Source organism: Lonchura striata, chromosome 20, assembly GCF_050655825.1.
Source record: "Lonchura striata isolate lonStrDom1 chromosome 20, ASM5065582v1, whole genome shotgun sequence".
Taxonomy (NCBI): domain Eukaryota; kingdom Metazoa; phylum Chordata; class Aves; order Passeriformes; family Estrildidae; genus Lonchura; species Lonchura striata.
Window position 1 is genome coordinate 10,848,551 of NC_140722.1, and position 22,392 is coordinate 10,870,942.

General features: G+C 54.3%; 1 protein-coding gene across 4 annotated transcripts; it reads left to right on the forward strand.

Annotated features, from left to right (window-relative positions):
* Positions 1–971: 971 nt before the first annotated feature.
* Positions 972–22,126, forward strand: RBBP8NL (RBBP8 N-terminal like). 4 transcript variants are annotated; one of them, XM_085558251.1, is made up of 16 exons: positions 972–1,925; positions 5,959–6,116; positions 7,825–7,861; positions 9,104–9,246; positions 10,527–10,569; positions 10,967–11,062; positions 11,409–11,521; positions 12,511–12,583; positions 13,811–13,965; positions 14,429–14,517; positions 15,390–15,553; positions 16,622–17,405; positions 17,783–17,891; positions 19,874–19,935; positions 20,254–20,374; positions 21,520–22,126. In XM_085558251.1, the coding sequence occupies exons 4-16, from the start codon at positions 9,180–9,182 to the stop codon at positions 21,636–21,638; spliced, it is 1,995 nt and encodes a 664-aa protein (XP_085414377.1). In that variant the 5' UTR covers positions 972–1,925; positions 5,959–6,116; positions 7,825–7,861; positions 9,104–9,179; the 3' UTR covers positions 21,639–22,126. The 4 variants fall into 4 exon arrangements, with proteins under 4 accessions (XP_085414377.1, XP_077643196.2, XP_085414378.1 ...); XM_085558252.1 differs by lacking the exon at positions 7,825–7,861 and having other exon boundaries at positions 973–1,925; XM_077787070.2 differs by lacking the exons at positions 5,959–6,116; positions 7,825–7,861.
* Positions 22,127–22,392: the final 266 nt, after the last annotated feature.

Sequence of the window (22,392 nt, forward strand, 5' to 3'; positions counted from 1 at the left end):
CCCAGTGTCACTGCTCAGAGTTCTGGCTGTCTCCCCAAGCCCCACACCTCCCAGTTACCCCACTGCCCCTCCCACGATGTCACCAGGCTGGTCTGAGCAGGGATCTCTCTTCCATGTGGTTGCCATTAATTCCACCACCGCAAGCATCAGCCTGAGGTACCAGGCCATATCAAACAGTCGATCTCTAAGTGTCATATCCTGCACTAAAACAAAGGGTTCAAAAGGAAAGAGGGAATATTAAGGCCAAGAGCTTCCCTCTGCCCATCGCAGGTGGCTCATAAGAATGCTTGGGTGGAACACGCCCCCCTTAACCTTGTGCTGTGTCCCTCTTGCAGGGGGATGAGTCAGGAATTTCATGCATGCAGAGCAATCACCAAACAGTCCCTACAGGTCTGCCCAGGACCACGGCTTGCCAAGCAGCTGCTTGTTTACCTGCCACCCATCTCCATGGAATGGGTGTGCAGCCGCATTCCTGGGAGCCCCAGCTGCCCCCACCTGCCCGACCCGTCCGTGAGCGGGAGCAAAGCTCCAAGATGCGATTGCCACAGGGAAACCCTGCCGAGGATGCTCGGTGCTCTGCTGGGATAACTGGGGAGCCAGCCCAGCAGCCGGGGTGTTTGGCAGCGTGGTGGCATCGCTGCTGGCGGGTGGAGGGGATTTTGGAGCAGCAGCGGGTCTGAGCTGCCGGCTGGGCACCGAGCGCTGGGGATGCGCGGCACGGCGTGACTCGGAGGAGGAGCAGCTCAGCCCCAGCGCTCCAAATCCCCTGCCACAGGAGCTCTCCCTGTCCGCTGGAAATGTCGCAGGGAAGCCACCCTGCTCGGGTTACGTGTCCTGTTGAGCAAGAGGGACGCGTCCCTCCCGAGCCGGAGCCGCGCTCGGAGGCGGCGGTGCCAGCCCGGCAGGGCCCGGCTGGCAGGGCAGCGTCTGGCAAAGCAGGATGGGTCCCAGATACGTGGGCAAGGACTTTCTGTTCCTTTTTATCAGTGCCAGGCTGATGGGGAGCGAGTGCATCTCCTGCTTTTTCCTGGAGCCGCAGCACTGCGGGGGAAGGCTGTCCCTACCCAGCCCGGGCAGGGGAATCCGTGCCAGCGCTTTCCCCAGGGGATGCTGAAGTAGCTGCACTTCAAAGGCTCAGGAAATGTCCATTTTGCCTTCGGCTCCACCAGCCCACGGTTTAGGGTGAAAGCTGCTTGTGTCAGCAGATGGAGCTGGGAGGAAACCCGGGCTAAGCTAGGGCTGGCTAGGATCAGAGCCCAAGTCACCCAACCCTTCCTCACTGGTCTCTAAAGCATCCCCAGCCACAGCAAAGTGCCCCCAGAAGAAAATCCAGGATGATCATGAGCTTTCATCCTGCACTTGAAGCAGCCAGTTGTGTCAATTTGGGCACATCCTTTTCCCTCTCCCGAGTGTTGGGGCTGGGGGTTGTTGTGTGCCCTGGGTTGTGCCACTCTAGTTCGGATGCTGCTGCTACTGCTGCCCTGTCACCTTTCTTTTTTAATTTTCTCTTCTTCTCAAAAACAGCCAAGTTGTATAAAACAAAAGAACTTCCTACCTTAATGCTGGATGAATTATTTAAAAGGGTCTGTTTGCTAATGTGATTGACTTCAACCAACAGCGCAAGTTGAGCTGTAATTATGGGAAAACAATCAAATCTCTATCTGGGTTCACGCCGTACTGGTCTTGCCACTTTTTGCATTACAGCAGAACCTGTTGGGCAGCTTCAGCCGAGCTGAGCCTCCTTTCTGCTGCTGGGGCAAAGAAACGCGAACCAGTAGAACCGGTCAGGCTGCAAGGAGAAATTACGGCTTATTGTCTGTGCAAGTTCACCCACACTGCTCACTCCTGTCTCCCTGTCCCAGATGTCCTGATCGCCTCAACCGAGCTCCGGGAGCCGAGGAGAGACACGGGCTCGCCCCTCCGACGTGAGTATTGTGCTTGCACTGATTTTTATCTGTCCCCCAGCATCCTGGGCAGCGTTGTGTAGCTGGGAAGGGAGCTGGCGTGAGCCAGGCATGGAGAGCTGCCCAAAATTCGCTCAGCAGAGCGCCGGGAGAGCTGTCACTTGGTGCCGGCAGACGGAGCCTGGTCCAGCTCCCATCTGATGGGCAGAGGTTGGTGTGTCATGGGTTCGCTTGCTTTGCTGTCTCCTCTCAGAGCTGGAGGAGAACATCTGGATTTGTGTAGCAGCTGGGGAGCCGATGGTTTGTGGCAAAGTGGGAGCTCTGAGGGGTCGGTGGGGAGTGGACCTGAGCCCGCCCGGGCTGTGGGGCGCTGCCCAAACACCACTCCGGGGCTCTCCTCTTAAAAACTTCTCTGGTGTTTTCCACCTGAGCATGAAAGGTAATGGGATATCCCTGCCATCTGAAATGCTGAGAAATAGCATCCAGCTCCACTCAGATGGAGTGAAATATCTGTGGAGGGTCAGAGCACTTTGTGGGTGTCAGGGTTTATGTGGGTACCAGGGAGGCCCAGCTGTGTTTGCATCTGGCAAGGGGGGACCAGAGGCAGGAACAGAAAAGTTCTCTGAGCAAACATCCAGCAGTGTGACAGCCACGGGGGAGCAGAGCTGTGGCCATGTGGGATGGACTGTGTGGGATCCTGGGCAGGCAGAGCCTGGGTGTTAGTGCTGGGGGGCATCACCCCCTTCCACACCTGATCCACCTTCCAGGCAGCATCTCAGGCAGCCCTGACCTGCACCAAGCCATGCACAGGCTGGGCAGTAAATACTTTAAATGAAGCTCTGGACCTCCCTTCCCACCCCATTTCACACCTTGAACCCATCTCTGTTGCCAAAGCTGAGAACAAATTTGCTGCTTTGTCCCTCAGTGGCAGCTTGGAGCTGGGTTGGGGTGACCCCTGCTAGCTGGGCAAGGTGGCCATCTGTCCCCTGACTGTGGGACATCTTGACAATGCCCTCCTGGGTTGTCCAGATCTGTCCCTTCAGGCAGCACAAATGCTCAGAGGCTGAAGCTCGCCGGGCTTGCAGCAGCCCCAGGCAGGAGGTGCAGTGCTACCGAGGGCTGCCATCCTCCTTCCCTCTTTCAGATCCAGGAGGAAGGAAGGGATGGAGGCATTGCTGCAGGGGAGGCACTGTGCCCACACACTGCCTCCCTGCACGGGGGTTTGCTGCTGTGGGTGCAGCTGTCCCCACTGCCTGCCCCTTGTCCCTTCTGCTGGGACAGTGCCTCCATGGGCAGTGTCCCGAGAGGGCTTTCAGAAGAGATGACCACAGATCCTCCCCTGGAGGATGCAGGACACTGATGCATTGATTCAAAACCTAGCCTAGGTAGCCATGTGTCCCCAACACCAGTGTGTCACCAGGCATTTGGGACATGCAGAGATGCCTCAGTCTATAAAAATGCCCAACTCTGTCTGTCCCAGCTGCTGGAGAGCACAACTTGGGGCTGAGTTGCTAAGACTCATCCTTAGTGCTGCAGCAGGGTAATCACCCAGGAGCCTTTTGCAGAGCAAGGTCTTCCTAGCACATTGCTCCTTTTTTAAATGGTGCTGAAGAGAAAAGCTGATCTTCCCCAAGACTTCATCATGTGGGGATATCCAGGGAGATGCCCATACCCAGGGGAGACAGATCTGTTTTTTTCAAGTTCATGGCCATTATCTTGGCTCAGGACGACCATGCACCCCTCACTCAGCAGGAGCAGAGGTGCTGGTTTGTGGAAGTGTGGCTGAGAGGGATCTTCATGCCCATTCTCCCACACAAGACCTGCTTTCCCAGGCAGGACCAGGAGTGATGAATTCCCGTGTCAGGAGCAGCGTGGGCCCTGAGCCATGCTGCTGGGGAGGTCTCCTGCCATGGAGGAGAAGACAGTGGCACCAAGTTGCTCTCCAGGCACCATGGGCAGGGTAACAGGATGACAAGAAGAAGGTAGGGTGGTATCCACCATCTCTCAGAGATTCCCTGGGTATTTTCCTGCCACTTTTGCCCAGCCAGGGGCTCTGGAGCTGGGGGTGGCACTGGAAGTGTTTTGGATGGGCAGTGACCACGTGCCTCCAATCCCAACAAGGCCTTGAGCTACTCCTGAGCCTCACCACTTCTCAATTAAATCACCCAAAATACACGATAATGCCTCATTACCCACTTCCCAGAGCATTTTGAGGTGTTAATTGGGTAATGTTTGTAGAACCTGTGGTTACCCCAGATGAACAGGCAGATAAGTGAATACTTTTAATGATCTTCTGAATCCTCCTGTGGATAGATATTCCTGCCCACAGATCTGCCCAAAGCCCACCACACTCTGAGGAGCATCATGGCACAGCTGGTGCCTCCAAATGTCATTTGTCCTCGAGCAGGGAGCAGAACAAATATTTACTGTCAAACCCCAGCAAAGCAGGAACTGGGGAGTGGGAGGACAAAACCTCCTTCCCAGATGGGGCCAGTACAGGGAGAGACACCCAGGCTGCTCACCCTGCTATGTGAAAGCCAGTCCAGGGTATATTCAGGTGTTGCAGAAGACCAACAGCTCTGTTTTTTTGTGATCCTGCAAGTCCAGGGCAGCCAAGACTCTGCTGGGAGGAGGGATGTCCCTATTGCAAGGAATAACAAGTGCTCTTGAGGGGAATAAGGGCTCTTAGCAGAAATGAGGTATTGGAAGAAAACTCAAATTGGGGGGTTGGTGATTGACACAGCAGTTGGAAAAGCAGAGGCTGCCTCCACAGGGACAGGGTGGTGGGGGAGAAATTGAGCTGCTGAGTTTGTGATCACCAGGGCTGTGCTGTATTATGGCAACAGAGACTTTCTGGGGTAGAAGTAAATCAGTGTGCAGGTTGGGACTTGAGGCTGGAGCTGCATCTCGGAGGGTTTGCTCCAGCTCAGCTCTCCCTGCAGTGGGACACGTCTGTGCACACACGAGCAGGGGCAGCATCTCCCTCTTCTGCTGGTCCTGTTGAACTGGTTCAGGGGGCTGTGACCTGCACCAGCCCCCACAGACCCACAGGGCCACTGGGGCAGGTCACAGCTCCACATCACCCCAGTGGGACCCCCATGCAGCAGCCAGCAGAGGCAGCCCTGGGGCTTGCTGCAGACCGGCCCCTGGGCTGGTGGAGCAGCACGGAGCAGCTGCTCTGCTCTGGGGAGGATTTTCAGGTTGTGCCAGGTAGAGGAAAGCAGCAAATCCTCCCCCCTGGAGAGGCAAGGGCCGAGGCTGCTCCTCCTGTCTCACTTGTTGGGAGGTGATTGTGCAATCTGGCAGCTCACATGCAGCACCCACAGCAAAGCCAGCACGGTGGAGAACAGGCACTGGGCTCCATTTTAGGGCAGTCTGTGCCATGTTAAGTCGTGCAAATAAATACCCAGAAAAAAAAAAAAATCCCTCAATGTACCAAAAAAGCCCTCTTCAAACTGCCAAGCGGAGTGCATCAGCAAAGAGCATTAGCTCCACAATAGCCTGTGAAATATTCCTGGACCACAGATTTTCCATGACTGATCAGGCAGTTTTTCTGAGTACAAACTTGGTTTATAATTCTAAAATTAGACCAGGAATATAGCAGGGTAGCCAAGGAAAGAAAGTTTGTCTGGTCAAAGCAGCTCTGCCTGGCAATCACCCAGAGAAAGGTGTGTGACATATCCAGCCTGGAGTGAGCAGCTCCAGCACTGCTGATGGGGAAATACCTGCTGGTAAATCCACTAAGCTTCACTGATCCCACAGTCACTATCCTGCCTTTTTCTTTTCTGCCTTTTTTTTTTTTTTAATGACTTAAGCTCGTTTAGCTAATGAGCTGCTTTATCCTCCTGAAAGGAGACAGGGCTCAGGGTGGGGATGTGCCCACTGTGAGTGTGCCAGGCAGTGCTGGGGATGGCATTGAGAAGCCAGGAACTCCCTGGGGACCAAGGCATGGGGGTTGGCTGTGCTGTCAGAGCCAGTTGTCCAAGTCCATCCCTCCCCCAGCCCCCTCAGATGGGACAGAAAATAACCTCCCTGCTGCTTTTCCTTTCCCCAGCCACAACAGGAGCATCCTACCCAAGGAGTGATGCCATTGGTACCCAGGAGATGCTGGGGGCTGCTCCAGCCCCCTGCATGAGAGCAGACATCCCAGGGACCCTGTGCCCCAGGCTGGAGCCCTTGTCCCACCCTGAGGTCGAGGGATGCAGAGAGCAGGTGAGCAAAGCCACAGCAGCCAACAGCAGCTCAGCCCAGGTCTTGGGCTTCCCAAACCCTCCAGATTGAGGGTTGGATGAGGAGTTTGCCTCTGGTTCCTGACACTGGGGCTTTGTTTGCAGAGGGCACCTGTCACTTTGAAATACTCCCAGCCCTGCTGGGATGCCCAAGGGCTGCTCCAGCCCTGCCACAGGGCTGCATCCAGTACCATGGGCTCTCCATCACAGTGACAGCTCTGCAAAGGGCTCTAAATGAAATCCCTGTCTCAGGGAGCCAGCTCCACACTGAGGGACTCTGTGCTCTGGGCTTCAGCAGTAAATCTCCCTCAATAAATCCTCCAGAGCAGGGCAGAGGAGCAGGGAGCTGTGGCTTCACACCTTCACCCATCCACAGCGGGTGAGAGGGAGCAAAGCTGAGCTCCTCAGGGAGCCTGGGCTGTTCAGTGGGGCTGTTCTGTTGCAGGAAAAGGCTGAATCCTGGGAAAAGACACATGGGGAGCCATGCTCATGAAGATCTCTGTTACCATGTGTGTGCACAGAGGAGAGCCAAGGTCCTCGCCAGCTTTGCCACAGAGTGGCTGTTCCACCTGCAGGCAGAGATGGGTTCTGGCATCTCAAAAACCACCAAAACTGGCAGCTTTTCCCTGCTGATTGGATCTGCAGCAGCTCATAGGTCCACACTCACCTGAGGTCTCTGAGGAAAAGAAAATGAGGCATAAACCCCAACCCTGGTGGCACCACAGCCTCAGCTGTGCATGGAAGGTGAAGCTGCTGCCCCAAGCCCTGCCCCAAATCCTGATTTTCCTGCAACACTGAGTCACAGCTGCAGGGACCCAGAGCCAGCACCGAGCACCTGGGCTGCCCCCACACCTCCCACCTCCCACCACAACCAGCCCAGCCCTACCTGGCCCCAGTCCCAGCCAGGGTGTCACCTGCCCGGGGTGGCTGGGCTGAATCCTGTCTCTCCAAATGCTGGGTGAGCCTTGGGGAAAGGGCTGAACCCTTTAGCACAAGGAGGGCAGCACCTGATCCACAGCAGCGAGAGCAGTGGGAGCACACGCAGCCACCAGCTCCTCTGCTCCCAGTTTCAATCCCTTCCCAAATTGCAGCACTGGAGAATGCAATGGGAATTAGTGCCTGGGTGCTTCAGAGCCTTCCCAGCTGGCACTTGGGGTGTCAGTCCCGTGATGGCAGTGCTTGATCTCACCAGCTCCCTTCAGCCCTGGGAGGTGCTTTGCCCAGGGCAGAGCCAAATTTAGGACTCAGTGATCACAGGAAGTGCATCCATTAACATCAAGAGGGTTTTTTTCTGTTTTGCAGTAGAGCTACACGTTATTCCCCCTGGCTGGATTTTCAGCTGTGGCTCTTGGGGCTGAGATCAGTTCCCAATCCCATTTCACAGTGGCAGATCCTGAGCTGGACGAGCCACACCGTGCTTTTATTTGCTGGGTTACATCACCCAGCCCTGGGAACGGGTGGGTTATGCCCAGGGAAGCAGAAGTAATGAAATTTTTAAAGAATAAATGTTACAGTGCGCTCGGGCTATGCTTTTCCCCATTTCCAGGGACCAGTGTGACTCTGATAAGAGTGTCCCCTCCTTCCTGCTCTAATGGGGTTGGTGGAGAGCCAGAAGAGCCCTCCCTGTCCAGAGCCCAGATAAGCCCCTGACCTTTCCTGTTCACTCTCTTTCCCCCTCTCTTTCCCCCCAGATCTCATGGAATAAAGAATCTGGACAACCACATCGGGGTGAGAGCCTCTTTTGAATCTTTGCCCATCTCCTGATGTTCCTCCCCTCAAGGCCTCGTATCTCTGGGCTAACCTAATAATTTAGGGGCTGAGAGAGGTAGAAGCATCAAATGAGATCTCTACTCTGCATCAGATTTGCTCAAAAGCCAAAAGAGAGGCTCGGGGATGCTTCGTGTTCAGGCAGCTGCTTGCCGACCCGAGCGTGCCGAGCGCGCTGCTTGTGCTTGCTGGCGCGTGCCTCGATTCTTTTGAAAATCAGATGCTTTAGGGGAAACTTTCTTCTTCCAGCTCTGCGTGCCCACATCTTGCATATGCAGGCGATCTGGCACAGCCCTGCTCCACATGCAGATAAAGGCAGGGGCGGGAGCCGGGCTGGGAGCGCGCTGGAAGGCAGCACAAACCTTCCCCGTGGGGCCACAAAGGCCTGGCCACTCTTCACTTCCCAGCTGCACAGGGCAGGTTTGCTCCCTGGGCATCTCTCCGTGGTTGAAGGCTGAGTGTCCAGGTGCTTTGTTGGGATTGGAATTATTCATCATGGCTCAGTAACCCAGATTGATTTTGGGGGGAGAAGTTCCCACGAGGAGATGCTGAACGCATTCACGTGGAAGTTCTTCTTTCCCAGTGTGGTTTTGGTGGTTCCAAAGGACCCCATGGATGTGCCCATGACAGCTTCCTGCAACTCTTGGCTCTGGACATCACCTCTCCTGGTTTCTCTGTAAAATTGGGTGAAAAAGCTCTGTTGGATGTCTCCCAAGGGTTCAAAGAGGCTACAGCCAGTGAGGCCATGCAAGAAGCCTGGGTGAAGACAGTGAGGTGGCCCAGTGCTGTGTGTTGCCTCTGTAAAAGCTGTGCCTGGTGCCAGACAGAGAAGGGATGCAAGGGAGCATCCCATCAGGCTCAAGCACCAGATCTACTGTGATTTTCCCCATCATCAGACCCCATGTGGTCCCAACACAAGTTCTGCAGTCTCTTCTTTATGCTCAAGAAGATGCCCTGCCCCACCTCATCCCAGAGAAATGCAATTTAAACAGCTCAACAAGTTGAGGAAAAGCTTGATTTTCCAGCTGGGCTTCTCCTGGTATCTCAGACATGCTCTTTGCTGTGCTCAGTGCTGAGGTAGGGTGGACAAAAATGCATCCCATGGTTTAGCAAATGATTTCTCTTCATAGCTTTTGGCTTTGTCCTTTCCAGAACACCACATGCACCAGACACATCTCTTTTGTTGGACTTTTTCTGTTTTAGGCTGAAACCTGAATAATTTGAAGCAAAAGGACATCCTTGCACTGGACACAGCCTGGTGTGTGGCTCAGCCCTGACCATGACTACAGAGAGTTTTGCAGAGTTCCTGAATAAGCTCAAGGAAATCCATGAGAAAGAGGTCCAAGGTAGGGAGACAAGATTTTCTTATCAAAACCTGGCCAAGATCCATTTCTCTGTAATACCACCTTGATCCGTTTGGTGTCAAATAACCTGAAGGGAGGAGGAGGAGCAGGTGTGGATTAGGGAGATTTGGGGATTAGTGCTGAGCAAGCAGCACCTACAGGGATGGTTTGGGACATGGGGTCACAGCCTGTGCCTCAGGGGAGAGCACCCACTGATGGCACATTTGTACCTCTCCTTGGAAAAAGTAACTTTTGAATGAGGAGAAGGAGCAGAAGAGAAAGGACATTCCTGCACTCCATGCTCCTGGAAAGGAGGCCATGGAGGAGCTCAGTCCCTGCAGGAATCCCACTTGCTCCCAGCATTAACCACGGGGGATTTGGCTCCTTTCCTGCCCCTGCTGTCGTGGGCTGGTGAGCTGGGGGGTTTGCAGGGGTGCACACACACCTGCTGGGCATCTGCTCCAAGCAGTGAGGACTGGAGTATATCTGGAGACTGAGGGATCAAAGGGAAAGCAGAAAGATGCAATAATCTGTAAGGCAGAAGCAGCAGGAGGTGAAGCTCTGTTAAAGAAAACGTTTGAGTCAGGTTGGATAGCTTATTCCTCTAGGGAATAAATTATTTCTCAGGCCATACATTATTAAAATAAAACCCATTAGGTTAAGTAACCCAGTGCCAAGTCCAATTGTTTTCCTATTAGAATAATTCCCAGTATCAATATTATGAACAAAACTTCAGCACTTTTGGATGATTCTGGCTTATGAATTCATTCTTCTCTTGTGTAATTTCAAGCCATGTGAGAGTTAGAGGAAACTGTTGAGCAATTTAAACCACATGTTTATATCTACTTTGCATAAAATAGATTTGACAGGATACAATGTCTGCAGATCCATCAAGGAAAGCCATTCAGCTGTAAATATTCTCCAAGATGCTTTCCAATCATGAAAGCTATAAAATACTGCCCACCTGGGAAATGTGAGCTGTAGTGAGAAATGAGTAGAAACAAAACCAAACCAGACTTTTTGGGGCTGCAAAGGAGATGCAGACTCATTAAATAGTGGGGCTACAAGACGAGCTCACACTTTGTACAACTTCCCCAGTTCCATTAAACTGTGATTGTGTTTAACACGTGCAATGTGTTACTCCTTATTGGAGATAAGGCTTGTGAATGGATGAGATTTCTGCAAAGCCATGCACCTTCCTGGAATTCCATCAGCATCGTTTGCTTCTGAGTGCTGGGGAATTGGCAATAAACACCCAGCTCTGTGTCTGCTCTTCATTCCAGGCCTGCACAGCAAGGTGGCGGAGCTGACGACAGAGAAGTGCCGGTGAGCCGTGCTGGGGCAGAGGGGCATCAGCAATTTCAGAGTTACACCACTGCAATTTCAACTTCCTGAGTTATTCTCCAACGCTTCTGGATTATAGAGCACCATTTGCCTTTCTGGCACTGCCAAATTCAAGCTTTTTGGCTGCAGGCAGGGTTTGGGGTGATCCCAGCCCGACTGCAGTTTGTTTTCCCACTGGCAGGTGATGCTTGTGCCACCCGGTGCTTTCTCCTTTGGAAAATATTAAGTGGGAGGAATTAAACTGCTAACTCCAAGGGCATCATCCGGGCTCCAACGCATTTGTTTCCCCTTCTGCCACACAAGAATGATGTGGATGAAGGCACATGTTTTGGGAAGAAATCTAATAACCCTCCTTTCTTTGTTCTGTTTCTTCAACCAGTGATGCTCAGAGAATTGAAGAACTGTTTGCTAAAAATCACCAATTAAGGGAACAACAGAAGGTCCTTAAAGAAAATGTAAAGGTGTTAGAAAACAGGTAGGATTTGTTTTTAAGTAGGGTGCTGCTGAGTGGCAGCGACTGCACAGTCCTGGGGGAGAGTTTGGGATTTGCTGTCTTCCCAGGACTGGGATGTAGCACATGAACCTCTATTTTTCCCATACTCAGCTGCTGAGAGAGCTGGAGGAGTGTGGGCACATGCATAGGAGCTTTCCTAGGCTGCTGGTGGGGGGGCTGGGTCTGGAGGGGTGCAAAGGCCAGTGCTGGGCTGTGGGGCTGATTCTCAGTGATGCTCCGGGTGTTCACACTTCCCTGTGGGGAGGGCAGGATTTATTTCTCCCACGGAAACCATGTGGTAACAAGCTGTGGGGTTTCCTTCCTGCAGACTGCGAGCTGGTCTTTGTGACAGATGCATGGTCACTCAGGAGCTGGCCAAAAAGAAGCAGAATGAGTATGAGACCTCTCATTTCCAGAGCCTGCAGCACATCTTCATCCTCTGTACGTACTGACACCCACTAGGAGCTTGGCTTTGGCATGCTGAGTCTTTGCTCTGTTAATCCCTATCCCAGATATTTGTATGTGAACCCTTCTGGTGAGCTGGGAAGGGTTTGGGGATGGGGAGAAGGGAGAAGGGAGGGACTGTGGAGACATAACCCTTCACACAAATCATCAGAGCTGGGCGTTGCAGCCCCCCACACTTCCAGAAAAATGAGAGATTCCAGGCTGTGTCAGCTGCCTGGGAAAAGGATGCAGTTGGCACAGCAGAAGCAACACTCTGGCAAAGACAGGAAAGTCACAGCAGCAGCTCAGCACGGGCAAATGAAATCAAGCAACACGTGTGATGGATCTTCTCCTGAGCCTTTGGCACAGCTCCCAGCACCGCTGAGGCACAGCGTGTTTCTCCCCAGGGATCTGACCAGCCCAGGGAGGGTCATGGGGGTAAAGGAGATAAGGCATTTAGGAGGGATGGAGAGGTGCCAAGAGCCCTTGCTTTATCTCCCCTGCTATGCCACTGTTCCCCGAGTGCTGCTCTCGAGCAGGAGCAAGGCAAGGCGCCGTGCCTGGGAGCCCATCCGTGCTCCCATGGCCTCCTGGCTGCAGGACCCAGTGCTGGGTGCTCACATCTCCCTCTGGCCTCCATCTGATCCCCCCGAGACCCCCAGCCCTCCCCCCAACCCAGCACCCACCCCAGGCTGCCCTGGTGCTCAGGATGCTCACCGTGCCCAGCCCAGCGCTGCCTCGCCCGGCTCTGGTCGTGCTCTGCCCTGGGCTGGGTGACCCGCAGGCAGACCCAGTCCTGATGAAACCCGAGTCAGAAAGTTGCTCCCTTTCATCCCTTAGCCCCAGCAGGTTTACAAGGCAGGAAGGGAATTCAGCATCCCTCTAAAAGTCGGTGCCATTCCCTCCTCCTCCCCCGGGCAGCCCAGCGAGCTGTGAGCAGCATCCTTGCAGCATCTGAACTCACAGCACCGCCTCTGTCCCTGCAGCAAATGAGACCAACCGCCTGAGGGACGAGAACAAAACTCTCAAGGAAGAACTGAAGAGGCTCCGGAGCCTGGAGTAAGCTCTTTTCTGGTTTCATTCTTTACAAGGGGAGTTGGCAACAACCAGGGCATCCCCAGAGCTGGGCAAGGCAAGGTCCAGACTGTGGTGTCCTCAGGGGTATTTTAGCATCTAATTCCCGTGGGTTCCTGTGTATGTAAGACATGGAAAAATCCCTAATAGTCTCAAAATCCTTGTTGACCTTTACTCCCTATTCACCAGCATCCAGTGATTAATTTTTGGGGAAGAAAGATACTTAACCCCCTGGAAACAAAGCCCTAGGCAGCTTGCATGGACCTCAGCCTGGAATTCCATGGCTTTTTCACACCACCAGCTCCCCTCCTGCAGCAGCCAGAGAGGGTCTGCAGGAAGCAGGGGTTTGGGGGAAGGAGAGTGACACACAAGGGACTGTGATGGGGTTAAAATGGGAGAAGTGATCTGCACCAACAGGTTCACAGACCAGCAGAGCGCTGTGCTGCAAGCCAAGTAACTTGCCAGGCTAGCCAATATATACAAATCAGCTCATTCCTCAAGGGTTTAGAGTCCAAAGGAATTAGCACTGAGGGATTAGTTTAGAACTGTGTTTTCTTTGGAGCACAGGAGCACCATCCACTTAAAGAGGAACTCTGGCTTTTACTCCCCAGTGCTTCCCAAGAGCTGAGTAGCTCCAGGCTGGGCTGGGCTTGCTGAGCACTGAATGATTCTGCTCTGCTCTCCCCTGAGATGCTGGACAGGAGGATTTCCAGCCAAACATCCACATCTCAGCATCAGAGCCCATCCAGGGCTCTGTGCGTGTCTCCAAGGCTCAGGCACTCCCTTGTGTGAGAGCATCACCCTCTCCATCCTGGTTTGGTGACAGGGGGCAGACACCACGTCCCTGTGCTGAATCCAGCCCTCCATCAGGCTGGAAGCCCAGCCAGGGACAGGTTCCCACAGAGCTTTTGCAATAGCCACAGCTGGGTGCTGGCTTAGCCAACACCGTGGCTTCCTGCGACCTTACCCACAACCAAGTGGGGCAATCACAGCCCAGGCTGTCACGCTGGCTCTGTCCATGCTCCAGACTGCAGCTGGGCTGCTGATAAGCTGCAGTGGAAGGAGGTGAGTCTGAGGATCCGGAATGTCCACATCCACACGTACATAAATATGTATCTTTGTATATCAGGCTCAGAGCTCTCAGTACAGAGGCTCCAAAACCTTCCTTATCCTGCCCCTTCTCATTCATTCATGTCCTTTTCCTTCCCACAGGGACAGGACAAAGACCCCAGGAGTCTCCTCCAGAGAAAGCTGCTCCACACCAAGCTCCCCTTTGACTTTGCTGTCCCCAGCGAGCAGGAATGTCAGCACAGAGAAAGCAGAGCACAGGGAAGCAGAAGCCCAGCAGGACCTTGAGCTCAGTGAAGGTGGGTGCTGCTGGCTCCTGCCACCCTTGAGGGGTGAAAAGTGACTGAGCCATGGTGCAAAACTGCTCTGGGAAAGGGTCTGGAGAGCAAAAACCAAGCTGTTGGCAGCTCAGATGGACATTGCCATGAGCAGAAAAGCTGATGGGGGGAAATGCAGGTCAAGGGAGAAACACCCTGCTCTGCATTAGAGCAAAAGAGTGCTTGGTGCCCTCACTGAAACACAATTCATGCAGAGACCATGGCATTCCCTTCCTGCCACCCACACATGCAGCGAAAGGCATGCTCAGTCAGGTGCTGGCTTGAGCCAAAAGATAATTTTGACTCAAAATCTTCACTTAGAGGTGGTTGGAAGCAGCCAGTGGCATCCCTGGGAGGCTGCATGGCTCCAGCCCACTGCAGGGCAGGGCTACAGCAGCTCTGGGGGACCATTATGGCAGCTGGTTGTGTCCTTTTTTTTTTGCAGAAAAGCCTCCAGAGAAGCTCCAGAGAAGCTCTCCAAGCAGCAGGACTTCTCCAGGCACTCTCCTCCAAGAAGTCAGCCTTGCAGAAATAGTGAGTTGGCAGAGGTAGCCTGATGTCCTCAGGCCTTCTCCCCACTGCTGTGGTCATCTGAAGTGGATCAGGACAAGCAGATTGGAATAGGGAAAAAGTAGGAGGCCCTTGGGGGTGGAACAATGAGCCAGACCTGGCATTTTCAGAGGGCCTGGCAAGGACAAACACAGAGAGGGTGTCACTCAGGCTGCTGAGTGATACGGTGACACTGGGCACTGGGAGATGAGACTCAGGACCTGGACCTGTTCCTGGGCACGGGAACACAAGCCCACATACACACCCACACAGATTCTTCTGTTTTGGCACAGCTTTTGCTTAATCGACCTCCACAAAAAACTTGAAAGAGCAGGTGAAAAGGGGTTTTGGTAAGGCTGCAGGGGATAATTAATAGGGATGACAGGAAGGGTTGGTGACATCTCCAGGTGGGCAGGGGAAAGTCAAGTCAGAACATGTGGTGAGCCTTTCATGACAGCTGATGGAGACAACGATGTCCTGGCCCAGGCACTCCACCAGAAATACACCCACCAAACCAGTGTGTGCCTGGAGCTTGCATGAATCAAGTCTTGCATGAGGAAAAAGGCCTGACTATGGGACAAGGAGTTTGCAGGGTCTTATCTTGGTTAAGCCACTGAATCGTGACTTAAGAGGAGATGCAAAACTTCCTGTGCTACAAATCAGTGCAGCCAGAAAATGGAGAGTCCATGAAGGGAAAATTTCCTGGAAAAATGAATAAAAAACTTGATACAGCTGTTGACCAGAGCCATATCAAGCAGTGCACTCAGGAACTGTCTGTCTTGCTGTCACTGGTGAGGAGATGTGTCCCAGTCCACACTGCAGAATGGCTCACCTGGACTTTCTGTCCTCTGCCACAGGCATCCCAGAGGATTTCCAACCAGCTGCATGGAACCATTGCCCTGGTGAGACCTGGCTCCAGACCCTGCCTCCTGGAGAAGAGTCCTTCGGGGGCAGCAGTGTCTCCACCAGCGAGGGAGGCTCCTCTCCCTCCGGAGCTCGAGCACAGCCCCAGCCTGGAGGCGTGAGTACCTGGGGGTCGTGGGGTGGGCCTGCTCCAGGGCCCATTGCAGCTGTGCCTCAATGGATGGATGGCCAATATTCACTGTGCCTGCCCACCTCCCTCTCCAAACTTCTCCCACAGCCTTGGGAAGGGGGGGATATCCCAGTTTACACCAGTAAAAAATGGCTGGAATCTAGCCCAACCAGATGAGGCTCTCGTTATTCCAGCTCCTCAGACAGACCCACAAAGTGAACCAGCTGTCCCCACATCCAGGCAGGAGGACTGTCCCAGGCAGGCAGCAATTCCTGCTCCTCCTTATCTATTCTAATGGGCTTTCCTGCAGGGCTCAGCACTTCCCAGGCTTATCTCCCCACTGATTTCAGGAGCACAGAGGGCTGAGCAAGGCCATGGAATTCACCTGTAGACAGAGTTTCCCAGAGTGTGAGTAGCTCTGCAGAGCATCCCTGGGAACAGCTTGCACTCATGTAATCTGCCAAAAAAACAGCAGCAGCAGGGACTGGGTTTGCAGGACAGGTTCCTGCACTGTACCAAACTTCCTAGGATGGCTGGAAAAGTTTCCCATTGGGTGAGGTTAGGGGAGGGTGGGCTGTTCCTCTGTCCTGGGGGTCTTAAGGCACTAAGAAAGCCCAGGGGGGTAGTAAGGATAGTGCTGGCTGTAAGACATTATTTAAAAAGTGATTTCTCAGCAGCAGTGCTGTTGTGAGAGCTTACTGCATCCTTACCTTCACTCAACCCCCTGCCTTGAGCTGCCATGGCCTAGGAACAGGGGTTTGCTGCTGGATGGTGGGATGGGAATGGCCTCCCACACTCTGTGGGGTGGGAATGGCTTCCTACTGCTGGCTGCCTGATGCCCCTGACCACCAGGACCCTCCTCCCCAGCACAGAACCCAAAGACAAACATGATGTACTGTCCAAGAGCTGCAACAGGGCACGGAAAGTGCAGGAGAGACCACACACATCCCTGCATAACTGGGAAACCATGGGAAAGCTCTGATGCTAATCTGTGGGGCTTTCTTTTCCCCTGACGTGATCTCTAATGTAACTTTTTTTTTCCACGCTTTTTTTTAGTTATTTAACAGCAAGCAAACTGGAGTCCCCCAAGGTCGCTTCATCCTACGAAAACCTAAAACTGAGTGCCCGGAGGGAGCAGCTGTGCCTCCTGCACAAGCATCTTTCCCTGCAGCAGCTGGGGCTGGCGAGCCCCTGCGCCCCGGCCGAGCGGGAGGGCGGCAGCTTCCCCAGCCACCTGCTCCGGACCAGGGCTGCCGAGGGCAGGACGCGCTCCCGGGACCCCTGGGATGACCACGCAGCCCTGCTGAAGCTCCCTGCCACCATGGTGTACGTGAGGGACCAGCAGCTGGAGGAGAAGCTGCAGCTGCTCAAGCAGCGGGAGCGGCTGCAGCATCTCCTGCTGCAGCAGCGCCGGCCGGGCTCTCAGCCCCCGTCCCCGCGGCTGGGCACCGCGGCGGGCTGCAAGGAGGAGAGGCTCTTCCCGGAGGATGCTGCGGATGGGAAGGATGAGCAGGAGCTCTGGCTGGGCCGGGAGCGCCCCGAGCAGCGAGCCAGGCTGAAGGAGGCGAGGGACGAGGATGCGGACGCGCCGCTGGACCTGTCGGACTCGGGCCGGGGCCGGGAGCCGGAGCGGCGCGGCCGCCGGGAGCCGCGGGGCTGCGGCAGCCCCCGGCACAGCCCCGGGCACTGCCCGGCCGTGCCCGCAGCCCGCGGGGCACACCGGGCACAGCGGGACAACCTGCACTGCCCCTTCCACTGGCCCAGCGCCACCCGGCCACCGCCTGGTGCTGCCAAGGAGGAGGAGGAGGAGGAGGAGGAGGAGGAGGAGGATGCAGCTGTGGTAAGTACAACTTGGCTGGCATCGTTCCCCACCCCAGGGTGCCCAGCACTGCTGCTGGGACCACTGTGACCAGCACAGTGGGAGGGTGGGTTTGATGCGTGTGAAGCCAATTACTCATGGCAGAGCTGTGGTTGCTCAGTCCTGGCTCTCACTCCCCTGCAGTGTCCCCAGGGTTTCCATCCAGGCCCAAGGGCAGGCAGTGCCTGTGCCCCCTCCCACAGGCTGCTTCAGGAGGTGCTGGGCTCCCTGCAAACACACCACAGTGCACAGGAACCTCTCTGTGATGCTTGTCCCTGTGGTTGTCACTGTCATCAAGGGCTGGGGACAATCCTCTCCTGCCTGGTGGCAGCAGCGTTTGTGCTCCCTGTGTCCCACAGCTCACGCTTTCACGGGCATATCTGACCAACAACTCCACACCGAGCGACCCAGAGGCCCTTCCTGAGGCTGGGCTGAGACGGGATGTCAGTGCACAGGATGGAGAAGCAGGTAAGAAGCCCCAGGCAAAAGTGACATTTGAGAAGGCAAGAGTGAAAGGTGCCTTCTGGTGAAGGCATTTCCCAGCCCAGAGCTTTCTGCTGGGCTCTGCACACACCTGCAAACCCACCTTCCAGAGGTGTTCCTGCCTCCCGACTCTACTGGGTCTTTGGGAGAACTTCAGGTTTCACATTTCTGTCCTTGAGAGCTCCATTTTCTACCCTAGATATGTCCAGAATTCAGGCTCAGTATGAATGGGCAGAAAGTAACCCTGGTTCTTCTGGAGAAAAGCCCAGTGTCTGCCCAGCACAGACAGGAGCCACTTGTGGGGTGTCCTTGCAGGCTCAGCAGAGCACCCTGCACTCCACACTGGGGGCATGGGATTCTCCAGGAGCCAAGGAGTCAGCGTAGCTCTGACCTCTTGGCAAAACCCACTCCACAATGAGCAGCAGCAGGACAATGCTGCTGCTCCAGCGTTTCCCACTCCTCTCAGGGGAAAAGTGGCCCATGATGTCCCAGAAGAGATGGGGAAAATGCAAGAGGTTTGCAGAACTAACACTGGAAAACCATCCCTGCCTGTCCCCTTGCTCCAAAGTGTGTCCTGTGGTGACACAGCACATAGGGTTGAGCACAGAGCCAGGGATGCTGGTACCTGCAGCACGTAGATCAGGATGGTTTCCTTCCTTTCCTTGCTCCATCCTCCACAAGAGCCCTTCCAAGGCTTTATCCCTGCCTGACCCCCAGGAGACAGAGGTGCCAGGTTTGTCCAGGCAGGTGGGAGGCAGCAGCCATGGGGATCAGGGTGGGAAGCACGTCTGCTGGGAGCTGCTCAGGACCAGCCTTACTGGCTTGGCCAGAAAGTTGAGCTCGCCTGGATTAGTTGGTCTGGGCGTGTCGGAGTGGTTTGGGAACACTCTTCTGAGCAGGATTTTTCACGGTGGAAAAAAAAAAAAAAAAAAAAAAAAGAAGAGTCCTGTGTGATTTACATGCTAAGGAGATATCATCATGGCAGAAGAATTTCAGCTGATTACATTCTGGGTGTGGGAATACAGGACTTTCTTCAGTTCTCACCTTAAGGTTGACACAAAGCCGGGGAAACAATACACAAATACTTCTGCACTTTCTAGTGAACCTTGACCTGCAGAAGGATAAGGTGAGGATGGGATCAGGCTACAGGGAATCCAGGGGTGCCTGGAAGCAGCATCACCTGCTCTCCCACCTCTGCAGGGGCAGCAAGAGGGGGCTGCCCTGCTGAGCTCCACCCTGGCTAGAGCTGGGTGTGATGAGCAGCAAGTATTGAGTTTTGGGGGTGTCCCTGCCCCTCAGAAGAGGGCACAGCCCCTTGTGCCCACCATGGCCAGCTGAGGTGTGTTTCTGTGTGTGCAGACAGGGTGATGCCACCAGCAGCAAGGCTTGGCCCCCAAGCCCTGGAGATGCAGGGTGTGCAGAGGTCGGGTGTGTGCAGGGACATGTCTGGGGCTGCGTAGCCCCAGGGTCTGTGTACAGTGAATTGCTTCTGCTGGGAAGGGAAGTATCTCCCCTGCCTTTCCTTCCTCTGCTCCTCAGCACACATTCCCTGCCAAGTGCTGCTGACTGAACCAGCAGCAAACGTGGGATTGTCCCTTTTGGCCTCTTCACCCCAGTACACATCTCCCCAGCTGGGGCTCAAAGAGGAAGGTGCAGGCTGAGGCTTAAATACCCCCCAGTTTCCCTCCTGTGTGTAGCCACAGATGCTGGGACAGCTCTTGTGACCATGGTGTAGCAAAGTCCTGTGGATGCAGCTTTCCTGGGAGCTGGTTTCCCATTAGAGTCTTGTTGGATCACTCCTAAACATTCATTCCAGGCTTGCAGTGCCTCTGCTTCACAACACAGTTTATTGCTGAAGCTGCTTCCTGCCTCAGTGGCTCTGTGAGCCTGGGCCAGTGGCTCTGCATCTGCTCCTGAGCTTGCCAAGCCTCCCACCAGCCAAAACCCTTCTTTCTGTGTTTCTTTAGATGACAATGATGCCGAGTCTGGGAAGCAAGAATCTGATGAGCCAGACACAACGGACAGTGAGGTTAGTTTGCTTGTTCTCCTCAGCCATCAGCTCGGGCTGCCAGACCCCAGGGGCATCAGACAGGCTGTCCCAGCCCTACCTCCCTCTAGGAGGTGATGGCTCTTCCTGCACTAGGTGCCAAACCTCATTCCCACCCTGTTGTACATCTTGCTGCTGAGGGGTAGATGTGCCACTCTCCCCAGCCAGTCAAGAGTGTTTATGAACACTAGCATTTGTCATCACTCCATAGAGATGGTCACAAAGGTCCCTGGCAAAGCCACCAGCTCCCTGGGAAGGCCAGGGTGCTTTGCAGACTGGCTGTTCTTCTCGTTGGTGTAGGAGAAGTATGAAGATGAGATCCTACAAGAAGCTGAGGCTGACGGGAAATATTTTTGCACCAAAGACAAAGCTCATGTGCAGCAGAGGAAGAGAAAAAGAGGACAGGATCCCTGGATAAAAGGTAGGGAGAAGTTCCTTGGGGCATCAGCTCAAGGCTCCAACTTCTGCTGCTTCCAGAAGAATTCCTGTGAGAAAAGCCCAAGGACAGGGGAGAGGAGTGTTCTCCTCTGTGCTCCTCTCAGCCATGTTTTGGCAACACTCATATCTCCAGCCAGAGGAGCCCCAGCTAATGGTTAGCCAGGACAGCCTGGGCAGAGAGCACCCCAAGCACCTAAGCTAACAGAGCTTAGTCTCTCGTGTTTGCTTATCTGGTCAGGGAGGTGGTGACTGGGGAAGGCCAAATTCCCAGGGCTGAGTTATTGACATTCAGAAAAAGGTTTCTGCCCGTTCTGTTGATCTTCCAGTGTGGCTGTGGAGGTTTCCCTGCTGACAGAGGAATGTGTTGTACCCATGTTTCCTGCAGGTGAATAAGCAGAAAACTGCTCCTGATAAGGGCAAGGATAAGACAGTTTGTCTGTCAGGCCTTAAAAAATGCTCTGTCAGAAGAGCCCTGCTGCTCACCCACTCCGTCCTGCTGGTAAAAACAGCAGCGTTGGCCCAACCATAAATGTAGAGAGGGCTGTTGCTTAAGCTTGAAGGGAGCTTGTTTAACAGCCTGGCCTTCAGAGAGCCCTGCTCAGTCAGGGGACACCACCACAGCCGGGTGACAAGAGGATTTGCAGTATAAAACCAGCCACTTGGAGCAATGGGGAGGAAGCTGTGCTGTGTAGCCCAGGGCAGACACATCCGACCCTCCAGGACTGGATGGGGATGTCCCAGGTGAGGGGTGGGTGCAGCTGTGGCAGGAATGGGGTGATGGAGGGGTGTAGGACCTCTCTCAGCATGTGCTGTGGGCCATCAACCATACCAGAACGGGGAGAAACCCACAGAATGCATCTTGCTGGTCTGGGTACCCTGTCAGAAACGTTTCTGCATCAGATCAGTTCTCTGCCTGTTTCTGCTTCACGTGTTGTTTTGTGTCAGGATCACAACAGCCTCCCCTGGATACCCACACATCTCACATGTGAGGGGTTGCTCTTCATCTTTCCTGTGCTGAGCTTTGCTTCCTGCTGTGCTGTCCCTGTTCTGGGATGAGGACATGCTGACTCCAGAAGTGTAAATCCATTTCTCTGTGGTTAACTCCTGCTGTCATCTGCCTGTTTACAGGATCTAAGAAGTCAATGAGAGGAAAAAAGAAAATCAAAGTGGAGCAATGCCCAGTGGGGATCACAAAGGAACTGGAGAATTGCTCTGCTTCCCACAATGATCCCTCCAAGGACAGTTAACAGCAGGGCAGGACAGAGCAACTGCAGACCAAAGGACAGAACTCAGAGACCTCAGAATCCCACCCATGCTGGGAGAGTGAATCCTCCTGTCATGCTGGGCCAGGCAGTGGGGAACTCATAAGGACTCATTTATGAGCAGAGCACCCTGAAAGTCCTCACTCAGTGCCACAGGAGAGGCTGGGCAAGGATGAGCCATGCAGGTGACACCTGGATCAGCCAGGTCACTGCTGGTGGAGCCCCACAGTCAGTGATCCCAGCCCTGTGCCAGAGCAGACCCTCAGACTGGAGGTGGGGAGAGGAGATGTCTCTTTGGAACCCTCACCCTGCATCAGAACCATGTTCTTCCTGGGATTTCACTCTTGGAGAAAGGACTACCAGATCCTCGTGAAGGATGTCCCAGTGGTTGGCTGAGGGGTGGTGACCAAAGCAAACACTGCAGAACCTCATGCACAAACCTGCTTCAATTAAATCTCTGCCCAGTTTTCATACACACATGGGTCTTGTCTGACCTGGGGGAAGTCCACGGTTTTCTCTTCTAGTTAAGTGAGGAGCAAGTACAAGGGCAGGCAGGTGGGATGTGTCCCTGGAGAGGGCAGGGAGGGTTTGGGTGCTCCCTCTCCCCCGTGTGTCCTGCATTGCCTGGAAAAGGTCAGTGTGTGAGACCCAGCTGCAGCTCACAGCAGAGCACCAGCTCAGCAGCTCGCACTGACCTTGGCAGGATTGCTGGGAGCTATTTTTCACATGGATAAACTGT